General features: G+C 32.9%; 2 protein-coding genes across 2 annotated transcripts; both read right to left on the bottom strand.

Moving 5' to 3' along the window:
- Nucleotides 1-213: 213 nt before the first annotated feature.
- On the bottom strand, nucleotides 214-2270 carry LOC114193880 (cytochrome P450 78A5-like). Its single transcript, XM_028083851.2, has 2 exons — nucleotides 1262-2270; nucleotides 214-1175 (listed from the first exon to the last, which is right to left on the bottom strand). Exons 1-2 carry the CDS (start codon nucleotides 2222-2224, stop codon nucleotides 567-569), a joined length of 1572 nt encoding a protein of 523 aa, XP_027939652.1. The 5' UTR covers nucleotides 2225-2270; the 3' UTR covers nucleotides 214-566.
- Nucleotides 2271-8595: 6325 nt separating this feature from the next.
- Nucleotides 8596-12169, bottom strand: LOC114178223 (mitochondrial import receptor subunit TOM20-like). The gene is made up of 6 exons (XM_028064012.2): nucleotides 11970-12169; nucleotides 11456-11534; nucleotides 11168-11337; nucleotides 11027-11074; nucleotides 9296-9379; nucleotides 8596-8957 (listed from the first exon to the last, which is right to left on the bottom strand). Exons 1-6 carry the CDS (start codon nucleotides 12066-12068, stop codon nucleotides 8832-8834), a joined length of 606 nt encoding a protein of 201 aa, XP_027919813.1. The 5' UTR covers nucleotides 12069-12169; the 3' UTR covers nucleotides 8596-8831.
- Between the last annotated feature and the right edge of the window lie 59 nt (nucleotides 12170-12228).

The following is a 12228-nucleotide window of genomic DNA, read 5'->3' as shown; positions in this document are numbered from 1 at the left end:
TGAATTCTTAATATATTTTAAAAGCATAATACTAAAGATCTAAGCATTAAATTAAAGTAAATATTTTAAGATTTAAAGAATTATAAATAAAAAAGAGGAGTTTGATATTAAATTTTTAAAATATATATAAATTTGGAATATATTATTTTGATTTCTCTCGATCTCATGATACCCAACATTATCCATTACTTATAGTAACGTTTTGATGATAAGTTTTACCACAAAAAACCATCCAAATTTATTGTTATTAAACAACGACACAGAATAATATATACATACATATTTTTTCATTACACATATGGGGTGGTTGGTGTGATTCAACTAGAGATCTACCAAAACCTTCATCCGGTGAGTGATTGGGTGAGTTTTGATATTACTAAAACAACATCCTGTACTTTCAAAATAAGATAACACACGGTTCACGAGTTAGTTTATCTCGAACTTGTACTCTGTACTTATTCATTTTTTTTCATACAGTGTTTCATAACTTCCAACTCCACCTTAATAAAACACATTTTTTTTGGACAACAATATCCTTTATTGTGCATGGATTTACTAAGTTGAGTTCAAGAGCTAGTGGTGTTGTACCTAGGAATCACTTTGAACTGTAACGGCTTTTTCATTTCCATAGAGAGCTTAAGGCATTCTGAAAGATCCACATGCGCCGGAACCAATACGAATCGGTGAAGAAACTCTGCGAGCCACAGATGAACAGTGGCTAAGCCCAATGTTTTGCCCGGGCACACCCTGCGGCCCGCACCGAACGGTGCAAGTCTCATGTCTGAACCCATGATCGACACTTCTTCATCAATGAATCGTTCGGGCTTGAAGGCCCACGGGTCCTTCCAGATGGACGAGTCGTGTGATATGGCCCACATGTTAACCATTGCAGTTGTGCCGGCAGGTATTAAGACCTTGTCAATGTGAACGTCATGGGTTGCGAGACGAGCCCATGAAAGCAACGGGCCCGGTGGGTGCAATCGAAGCACCTCCTTCACTATCGCTTGAAGGTAAGGGAGATTCGGAATGTCGGAGTCTCGCACGTGACTGTTTTGGCCAATGCACGTGTCAATCTCTTGGCGGGCTTTCACCTGAACATCTTGGTGTACCACCATCATGGCCATAATCCATTCCAGAAGAATAGCAACTGTGTCTGTTCCTCGGAACAACATTTCCTGCACAAAACATACCCATGATCAATACGAGACATAAACATTGGAAAATGTTAACGTTAGCACGTGCGGTTGTGAGTACTACTTACCCATAAGATAGCCACTGTATCTGATTCACCTATTTTTTCTTCTTCCGGCAACGATAACAAAGCGCTCAGAAAATCAGTTTTTCCGACCAGCTTTTCACATGTTTTTCTTTCTTCCACGATCTCACCCACCACACTCTTAACCTTACTCGTTAATCTGTGACATCTTCTCTTGACGCCATGAAAGTCCAAAAACCTGAAGGGGAAATAGTCTTCCCAGTTAAACGTTGCAATCAACTCATACCCTTCCTTGATCATATCTCCCAACACCTCTTCTCTTTTTGATTCTATACCATTATCATTGATTCCAAAAACACTCTCCAACATGGTTCTCAGAGACGCTTCATGTAATATCCCTCGAACCTCCACCACCCCTTTCGTCTCCATCTCCGTCCACGTTTTCCTCACCATATCAGCCGCCACTCTTTGCCGGAGGCTCTCCAGATCGGAGATTTTCCTCGGAGAGAACATGTGCGTGGCCGCCACCTTACGGAGGTGGCGCCAGTATGTCCCATACGGAGCAAATCCGATGGCCCGCTCAAACATCAGCGTTCGGGCCGATTCTTTAACGGGTCGGTCCGAGAAGCCTGACCCGCAAAGAATTTCTCTCGCGGTCTCCGGGTGGCTGCTGATAACAACCCGGTTGGTTCCAAGACTGAGTGCCATGAGCCTCTTTGCTTTCAGCGAAGTGGCCATGGAAGCAAGTTTTGCATGGGCCAGAGAGCCCATTTCAGGCAGGGTCCCTAACACGGGCCAGCCCATTGGGCCGGGAGGTTTTGCATGGTGTTTGTAATGGTTCTGATGTTTTCTCCATGCGAACCCCCCCGGGACAAGCCAGTAGTTGAAGGAGATAGCAAGAGCAGTGAGTAGCGTTGAGAGGAAAAGAGTGATGAGGGACCAAGAGTAAGAAGAAGAAGAAGAAAAAGAGAAGGTGCTTTGGAACATTGTTTCAAGTGTTGGAATCATGATTAAGAAGGAGAGATTTTGTTGGGTTGCAATGTGTGTGGATCAATGCATGGTATATATAGACTCCATGGGAAGTGAAGTGAAGTGGTTAAGGTTAAGTTTTATCTATGGTTAATTGGATAATCATGGTTAAGTTAAACCTCTCATATCTAGGGAAGTTAAAAATATCCATAACCACCGGTATCCGCGAATAAAACCTGTAATGGATAGAAAAATAGATATCCAATACATATGAATACGGGTACGAGACGAATATTTATCCAATAAATAGGATACTTGAAGTTATTATCCGTACCCTACCCGTCTCGTTGACATCCCGCTTGGATGCCTTAGCCTAAGGATTAGGACGTAAAATATTTTAATGGCAATTAACGAGAGTTTAATGAAGCACATAATGATTAGATTAGAGCTTAATAAGGTTAATGATGTTTGATTATTTGTGGATGCATGGTTGATATTGAATGCTTTAGAGGGAAAAGATGAGATATATAAAATGTTGAATGGTCTCATACTGCGATTCGCATGTCAGAAAAATAGCATCAAGTCGCATTATCTAGTTTTTTAAAGTTATATACATAGATTTGGGGTGTGTGATATTCTGCAGAAGATCGATTGCTACGAAAAGAATATATGGTTTTGCTTATGATATAGAGCAAGCGTAATCTACGTCAGACAGAACCCAGAAACATCATGGGAAGGATTCTCGTTCCACTATACTTATAAAACTAACTATAATGGAGATATGTATGTGTTTTCTACTTCACTAACCCAAGATTTTCTTCTTCGCCTTCAACACTTGTGCATTATTAATCATCTTGTTGCCCACTCTTTTCATAAGAAAACAAATATTAAGACTTCTATTTTTTTGACTTCTATCGTTTATTTCTTGACGTGGCTCGGTATAAATCATTGATTATTGTATTATTATTATTTTTTTTCATAAAAATCAATGATCGATACTAAATCACGTCAGAAAATAAAAAATAGAAGATAATGAATAATTTTCCAAAAAACAGAAACAGTGTGCAGGTAGAGACATGATGAAATAAAATCAACATTGATAAACAGTGTCCAGGTATATAATATTCATGGCAAAAAAAAAACAGCTTTATCCTTGATGTATCCGAAGATTCTCCTTTTAGCGCAAGCTGTATGGCATATATAATTTGTTTTTCTTTACTTCATAAAGAAATCACACTTTACAATATGCCATATTACATTATTTTCACACACGATCATACGCTGGAATTTAATCTCATCACAGTGATCACATTTAGTTATATCAAGACCAAGAACTTCAAATTTTCAAGACAAATTTCAATTATTTTTATTTGATTCATTCTATTTATGAATTGGAAAAAAATATATAAAATATTTGAATATTAATAAAATTTATTAGCTTGAGACTTAACTTGTTATGAGTTTAATAATGGCATTTCTGATGTCAAATATCTGAAATGGTAATCGTTGATTATATGTGTTGAGGATTTGAGGTAAGTTTGTTGTATATTATAACATTGGTTCCATATCCGTACAATAAAAATTTCCAAAGCTAATAGATACCCTAGTGACCTGGGAAGTATAACAATTTTTTTTTAATTGATGGAAATAACAGTGTTAATTAATTCTTTATTTGGTGGCTTTTGGAGAATATTGAAAGACAGTGCGGCAGTCAGCTATTAATAGTTTAATATTTTGTAGTTTATTTTTGGAGAAATTACTGTGGATATATAACTTTTTCATTTTAATTTGTTAAATATAGTAATCAAACCTAAACATTTTTTTCTCATTTGAATACGTGTGTTGTATATCTTATTAACACGTTATTGATAAACAAAACTTCAAATAAATTCTAAAAATGTTTCTTATATATATAGTGGCTAATTTATTGAATGCTCTTGTTTAAGAGATAAATAAGCTACTAATTAAGCTTGTAAATGTTAATTAAAGATCCTTCAAAGTTATTCTCTATCAGTTTAATGCCATTTATTAAAGTTAGAGGTGACAAAATGGGTTAGACCCAACAGGTTGACTTGTCAGTCCATATTAAAAGGGACAGGTTGTGTTTAAGATTTTAATTCGTCAATCTGTTCTGGTCCATCCCAATCTGTTTTTAAAAAATAAAATTTAAATTGTTAAAAAGATAAATCTTTTATATTATATTTTTAGATGTGTAAATATATAATAGTATTGTAATATAAATCATTAACACTAACAAATTAAATTTTAATTATTAGTTGTAATTGAGTAATTTAACATGTAAATGTAATAATTATGTTATTTTATCTAATTAAAAAGATTAACTAATCAATTAAAATTTTAAAATATATTTTATTTGATTAAATATGTTTTTAATATTAATTTATAAGTATATATAAATAAAAGTATATATAATAAATTTTAAAATTTTGAAAACAAATTAAAAAAGTTAAAAAAAAAAACTAACAGCCCAGCATGATCTAACCCGTTAATCTTCCTACATGATGACGGATCAATCCGATCCAACCATTTTTCCATCCATAATTCAAGTCGAGGAAAACCATAAATTCATGATTTCTCTTATCAAATTTTTATTAGAATCTCTTACTTGAATTCTTTTTTTTTTCTTTTCATCCATAACATCTAAATCCAAAATCTTTCTCACGTTACATAAATTTAAATGATTGAAAAGTACAACTCATGCAATAAAAGAAAAACAACTTGAAAGTTAAGCAAGTAACTTTTACCACCTTTCAACAAAAAAATATAATAATAATGATAAAACATATTGACCCCTCTCTATCTATAAATAAGTTAAAGAAAGCGTGGCTCCGCCCATGCCTATGAATCTAGTCACTCGAGTAATTATTATTAATATTATTGTTCTTGCTGAATTGAAATGGTCATTTTCAAATAGCATAATAAATATAAAAAATTTAGAACACCCACTAACAATAGATACTTTGTGCAACGAAGTGATTATTGGATGAAAGCACCAAATACATATGAATGATCTATGAAGTGATTATAATGATTATTAAATCCCATGGTGAAGGAAAAGAGCATTAACGCAAATCCAATCTCGAAAGAAAAATGTATTAAGTAGTACAAAAAGCAAATAAAGGAGGTTGTCTTTGCAGAATTGCCAAGAGATAGAAGAAAACATTGCTTGCCACAATTTCGAAGAAACTTAGGAGAAGAAAATTAATGTAAGTGGAATCTTTTTTATGCAACTTTTTGATGTTTTAACGTTACATGGTGTATCATAGGGCACACGTTAGACACGTACGTACACCAATTTCGATGTGTGTTAGTGGCCATTATACATAACCAATTAGATTGCTTTCCCTTATGAGTAATTGCATGGTGACCAATGAAAGTTTGCCACCTCAAATTATTCTTACCATTAAAAGAAAGTGGTGGACCTTGAGGCCATGAATGGATGTGTTGTATACCGTTCTTCCTCTTTAAAAAAAGAATTACGGATTGAACGGGGTGGATCGCATGTTTGCAAGAAAAAAACGAGGGATTGATGGAGTATTTTAGGATAATAATTTGTTAAGGTTTGTCTTGTATAATTAGGATGATAAAAAAAATATATGTTTCCGGATATTTACAAAAATAAAATACAGTAGATATGTGTGAGTATTTATTATTTATATATATTTTTTAATATTTGTTCATAAATAGATTGTGTGAGAATATCATATTATCCGTACCTGAGTTTATATTACTTGCTAAAAAAATAAATTTCATTAAGTTACGTTTAGTTAAAATCAAAATTTAATATATATTTTATTACATTAAATTAAATTTATTTTTATATTTATTTTGTAATTTTATTTAAAAAACTTGTAAAATATATATTTTTTAAATATTTGTGGGTATCTGTAGTTTTTCCGCAAGTATTTTTTTAACTGGTAACCTGACAGGTAACATGATGGGTAACAACGGAATTTTTCTATTGTGGGTTGGGTTGTTAATAAGTACTATATGTGTCTGATCCGATCCGTTGTCATCCCTATGCATAACTTGTAGTACTTGTGGGTTAGCAATGATTTATATTTGGTCCGCATCGACTTAAATTTCTACATTCCATTAACACTAACACAGTATGTCATTTGTGTCTCTTATGAGAAATTTATTCATTCACATTTCTTATTCAGTCTATCCAAAAATAGCTTGTTCATTTGTATCCGGTCAATCCAAAAGTAGTTCTCTCATTCACATTTTTTCCCTTGTTTCAATTTAGTTCAAAGTCATTTTTATTTTCAACTGATTTGTACTTAAAAATTAAAAATTATATAATTATGAATATTATTTATTTTAATACGTGAGCATATATAAATTATTAATTTCACTAATTGTTGTTAGAAATGGGTTTTAAGCCTAACTCAACCCATAAAACGGGGGCGATGTGGGACTTCCAACACACCCCCTCACGCCGAGGTATATTCATCTCATGCGTGGGACAAGAAATTAGTGGGTGATTCGTTAGTGGCCCGATATCGGATGAAACAGAATGTCAACAAAAGTTCGCTAGGTTAGGCTTCTAATACCATGTTATAAGTGAGTTTTAAGTCTAACTCAACCCCACAAAAGTGGCTTGTAAGGTTTGCACTTCACTTATATGTTATGAAATTGACTTATCTCTAGTTGATGTGAGCCTTTCAACACTAATTTAATTAAATAAAAATAAATTTATTAATTTTTTTATACCGAACACAGATCAATTTGGAGTGAACTATATAAATCAATTTGTATTTACTTTTACGGATCAAATATGTGACAAGTCAAAATAGGATGGACAGACCTGTGTTACCATACTACACAAAAATACGAACCATAGAGTGATGAACCAATTTAAAATTCGACTGCGAATCAAACAGCTTGAGTCATATTCAGATTTTGTTCTATGTAGTTCTGTAAGGCTTCAGGACTTCAAGTTTTTCTGGAGGTAATTATGGATTAAGTTGGATTATTATTATTTTATTAAGTATAATGTAATCAATTAATTAGGGTTGAGAGATACTTTGCTTGTTGAAGCGGTTGAACAAAAGCAATGTAATCAATTAAAAAAACTAGTACAGTGTTTTTCAACCAGTTGAGCCGAATCAATGATGTGGACACAATCTGAAGTACGATTTGATGAGTACACAATCTGTGTCTGTTTGATAATGGTTCAATTACAAATTTTGTGGATTAATATAACTCAAATATATGAACAGGCTAGTATATTTTTTGTTTAAGTCGAGTATCAGAACAATTACCAATAACGTTAGGTGCATTACCAATAGGGTGTTATGTTCTATAAAAGATTCTGTTTTCTTAAATAAAGTCTTAATAATAAGAAAACGGAAAAGAAATACACAATTAAAAGTGGTCATGGAAGTTGTCTAACAGAACTTAATATACATATCATTTTCCCACCAGTTTTTTTAACGTATTATTTGAAAATTATAAAATGATATTAGTCCGTTTTTGCACAAATATTAGTTTCTATCTACCCTTAACTCACTGACTTATCTCTCCAAAGCTTTATTTCTTCGCAATTTATTTCATAATAAATATAAATGGTAACATAGAACTTTAATCTATTTTTTTTAAATAACTAAAGATAACCCTATATCATAATTAAACTATTCATTATAATCACATTGAATTCTTTTCATTTATAATGGATTTTAATCATAGGTAGTATATTTTAGCATGTACGATGCGCAAGAAAAGTAATCATTCCATATTATTAAACATATTTATAACAGATACATATTAAGTGTATAAATATATATGTTTACCTTTAAATATATAAATTAAAATTATATTATAAAGAACTTACTTTGTGCTACAGTTCTATTTTTAAAGTTAAATTATTCATTCATTTTTTTATTTGAAGTTTTTGGACACCATAAATGTTTTCAATAATTAACGTCCCTATCCGACACCGCAAATCTCAAAGGATAAAAGTTATATAAAATACACTAATATTAAAAAAAAAAAAAAATAGAAAGTTACCCACTTACGAAGTACCAAAACAAACACTATTTGGTATATTATTTAAGAATTTGATGGCTAAAGATGTTTGGATACATGTGAATTGAAACGGCATCATCCGAAATAAAATTCTCTTACCATTATTCAAATTTGGTGAAGTAACGTTTGGGTTTCATTGTTCATAACGTAAATATAAAACCAATGAATTAAAAGTAATAAGTTGGATTCATTTCATTCCACCAACATAGCACATATGTCACATATTTCGAGATTTTGTTGAATTGCAACAATAAAATATATAGGTTATTCCCTCACTACTTTTATGAGGTAAAATAGTCATAAACAAAACTAAAAATTTTTGTACTTGTAAAGTAAAAAAGAAAGTGAAAAGTAATGGATGATAACGTCAAATGGGTATCAATTTTTTTTATTAGGTGTCAAAATACCATTATCAGTATCCAGAGACTTTAACGACATATGCCAAAAAAGCTCATTCTTAAAAAGCCAATCTTTTGGACGGCAAGAAAAAAAGTTGATGGTAAATAAGTCAGTAAGTTGACACCACACAAGTTTCAGTCTAAAATGAAAAACCTATCACCAATTTCTTAGGTAATAATGCATCAAAGAAAAATGTTTATCTAGGAGGTGACGGTGGAATGTTAGATTTGGCCATTCCCACCCATGCTACTATACCCACCGCAAGAATAATCCATCCAAATATGTCATACTTAAAGTCATTGTTCTTCTGCCTTTTAGATTCCTGAGATGAGACAAACAATGAATGATTAAGGTTCATCCATAAACAGGCTAAAGCAGACATGGATCGATTATCGGAAATAACATGCTCCATCCATTATAGATTATTGAATACGTATAATCTCATACAAAATAATCATGAGTAACTTTGTCAAACAAGGCTTTTTCCACAGAACTAAAACAAAAACTCCATTTGAGCTGCTTTGAGCATTTTGAAATTATCAAGAAGCCACTTCAATTAACAAGACAGAGCAGGTTGAAGTTGATTTTAGGTCATCAATCAGCATATGTAATACAAAGACTAAATTTAATTAAATACAATAAAATTTCAATACATACAACCTTTCCTTTTGAAGTAGCAGAGGATCCCGCATTACTCATCGGACCAAGCTCGTTATTATGGATCTCCATGTGTAGTTCTGGGGCCTATGAAGCATGGTTCACAGCAAGCCGTCAGAGTAGAAAATATATAGTTAAACAATGTTATCAGAAAAAAAAAAGGAATGAAGAAAGCAATTGCCCTGATTGCATATAGAAAGAATACCTAAGTTGTTCTACCAGTAAGAGTTATTTATCATACATGTGAATAAAGGTTGTGAAATGTCGAATGACAAACATCCACAAGCAAACACAAGGCTTTATCACCGATATAATGGAGGGTGTCAAGACAATAAGTAACTAAGAACTTTTTTTTTTTAAAAATTAATATATAGAGTAGGAATCACTTTTTATTAATCAGTTTTCTCTATATATTTTGAAAACTAGCTTATAAAAATAGATATTAAGCTTAAAAGTGTAATTTTCCCAAGGAATGATGAAAAATTATAACATTGTACCCTTAAGATATTCCCGTTTAGAAATGGTTAACCAAAGTTAAATTGTAAAAATAATTAATAAAGCTTAAATATTCGTTTTACTGCTGAAAATAACATAAAACATAGGAAACAAAATAATTATTCGCAAAAGATGCAAATGGTGAAAATAATATATAGCCTAATGAGAAAATTCCTGCATCTACGTATTTTCTAAAGGAATGGAGAACTCACAGTAGGAAATTAAAAAAGCAAACAAGCAAACAAACCAAATTAAAAAAAAAAAAATTAGGTTTGGCTTCTCAAGTTGTCATGTGATTTTTTGTAATTTAGTTACATGCATTGTTTGATTAATTTATTTTATTGTTTTCACCCTAAACACAGATATAATATTCAATTTGTTTATCATTATTTTTCCACAGTAATTTTAAAAGATATGTACCTACCTAAAAACTCAAGTCTCAAAGAAGTCCTGCGATTACAACAAAATCAATAACAAATAAAAGAACCAATATATTAGATAACTAATATTGTTCCCTTAAGTAAACATGTAATGTTAAGTCCAAGATTAAAACCTGATCTCTCCTTTTGACTACTCATACTACGGAAACCCCCAATTCACTAAAATCTTAAAGTTTTTCATACATTGACAAGTAAATAATAAGAATGAATGACATAAAAGGCAATGGATGTTGAGCCTTTCAATGGAATCAAAATTCAAAGCTGAGCATTTTGGGTATAGTGGTGCAGGTAAGGAAGTGTGATGGCTGCTCATGGTGATGGTTCACGACTGGGTCGGTTGACATTTGTGGATAATTCATGGATGTTGCAGTTTGGATAACAGGGGTTATATGAGTTAGTGGCATTTCGGTTTGATTAAAACGAGAAAACAGGGCTGGTTCATGTGGTTTCTCCAGCAATGGCTTAGGGGATATTTGAGGCTTTGTACAATGTGGATTAGTGTATAAGATTGTCTGGTACATGGTTCATAGTGTTTCCACCATGCTGTTGAATGATGTGTTTTCTTTTACAAATGCTTATGGAGTTGAGGAAGGGTATGATGTTTTGAGTTGAAAAAAGGTTAACACAGTTGATGCTACTAAATAAAAATGTTGAGAACATATTTAAACGTTCATTGGGTCACAACAAACATCACAAGGTAGTTTTAGCTGGTTTGATATCTTTATGTAAAGTTTGGAACACGAGAATGAAATCAAGTGCAAATATAATATTGATAAAGTGGTCATAGCAATTCCATTACCTTCACAGCAATTTCCAAGGACTTTCTATAGAGCTCATTTTCAGGATCCTACAATTTCAGAAACCACCATTAAGTATCTACTAGATTTGCAACAGCATGTAATAATAAAGAGGAATGCACATATAGCAATCACATTATTACCACATCCACAGCTTTCTGGAAATACTCATGTGCCCTGCCAAAATAATCCTTTGCCTCACTGATATCCGGCGTTAGAAATCCATATGACGTCTGTGCATTTCCCAAGTACCAAAGAGTGTCGTGCTTCGTTGGATTGATTAGCAAAGCCTCTTCCAGCTTTGAAATGGCATCTGTTTAGATGGTCGGTTTCCACCAAAACCCAAATCAATCAATCATAGTAACTTGCCCCTCACTTTGCGAAAACAAAAATTCACTTCTAAATTTCGCCCAATTTAACACGCGATATACCTGCAATCATCGCCTTGGAATCCTGAGGCTTCTCGAAAGCCGACAACTCGACCAAAGCTGCCCCCAACTTGGTCAGATTCTGTATGAATATTCATATACAAGTTTAGACACATTTACTTTTGTTCCAGCTATCTCTGTAAGAAAAAAAAATAAACCTAAGCTATTCTCTAAACTACAAAATTTCAAAACGCATAACTCCATAAACATAATTTCCAATTACGTGTTATTCAATTGAAGTTTCACCTCACTAATCTGCATAATTCAAAACCAAACATGCATTTCGCTAATCACCGAGATGAAAGTTTAGTTCGAAGAAAATTTCATTATATCTATGTTTTGACGTTCCAATATTACATAATGCAATGTGACATTGCCTAATAACAGAAAAACGACACTACAAACAATTTCATTTCATGCATTACATGCAGAGCTTCTAAAGCACGAGTGTGATCAAAGCAACTCACATGCATAAGTGTAAGGAAGGAATATTAGGTCAGCGAAGAACAATACGTACATCAGCGTCAAGAGGATCCCTAGCGTAGTTTGATTCAGCGGTCTTCCTCGTGTGCTCGAATAACAGTAACCGATCGAAATCATCTTGAGAAAACTCCATTCCGTTCTGTGATCGCCGAATGCCGAACGCGTGACTCTGCAACTGCAAACTCCAGCACTCCACTAAACTAAACGCAGAGAAAGACTTGACCTGGTCAGGGCCTGGGCCAAAAATTCAAAAAGGCCTAATACGGCCCACTTCGCATTTCTTTCACGAATGG

This window comes from Vigna unguiculata, chromosome 1 (genome assembly GCF_037176805.1).
Source record: "Vigna unguiculata cultivar grain cowpea cultivar isolate G323 ecotype 2 chromosome 1, ASM3717680v1, whole genome shotgun sequence".
Taxonomy (NCBI): Eukaryota; Viridiplantae; Streptophyta; class Magnoliopsida; order Fabales; family Fabaceae; genus Vigna; species Vigna unguiculata.
Note: the sequence above shows the minus strand (reverse complement) of the source record. Positions and strands in the feature narration are given on the sequence as shown.

Bases quoted from the DNA above. Each gene is read 5' to 3' on its own strand.
- LOC114193880 (XM_028083851.2), bottom strand. From the start codon at position 2,224: ATGATTCCAACACTTGAAACAATGTTCCAAAGCACCTTCTCTTTTTCT. The intron at 1,176-1,261 runs GTAAGTAGTACT...TGTTTTGTGCAG, and splicing joins ATACAGTGGCTATCTTATGG to GAAATGTTGTTCCGAGGAAC.
- LOC114178223 (XM_028064012.2), bottom strand. From the start codon at position 12,068: ATGGAGTTTTCTCAAGATGATTTCGATCGGTTACTGTTATTCGAGCAC. The intron at 11,535-11,969 runs GTACGTATTGTT...ATATTCATACAG, and splicing joins GGGATCCTCTTGACGCTGAT to AATCTGACCAAGTTGGGGGC. The intron at 11,338-11,455 runs GTATATCGCGTG...CCATCTAAACAG, and splicing joins TTCCAAGGCGATGATTGCAG to ATGCCATTTCAAAGCTGGAA.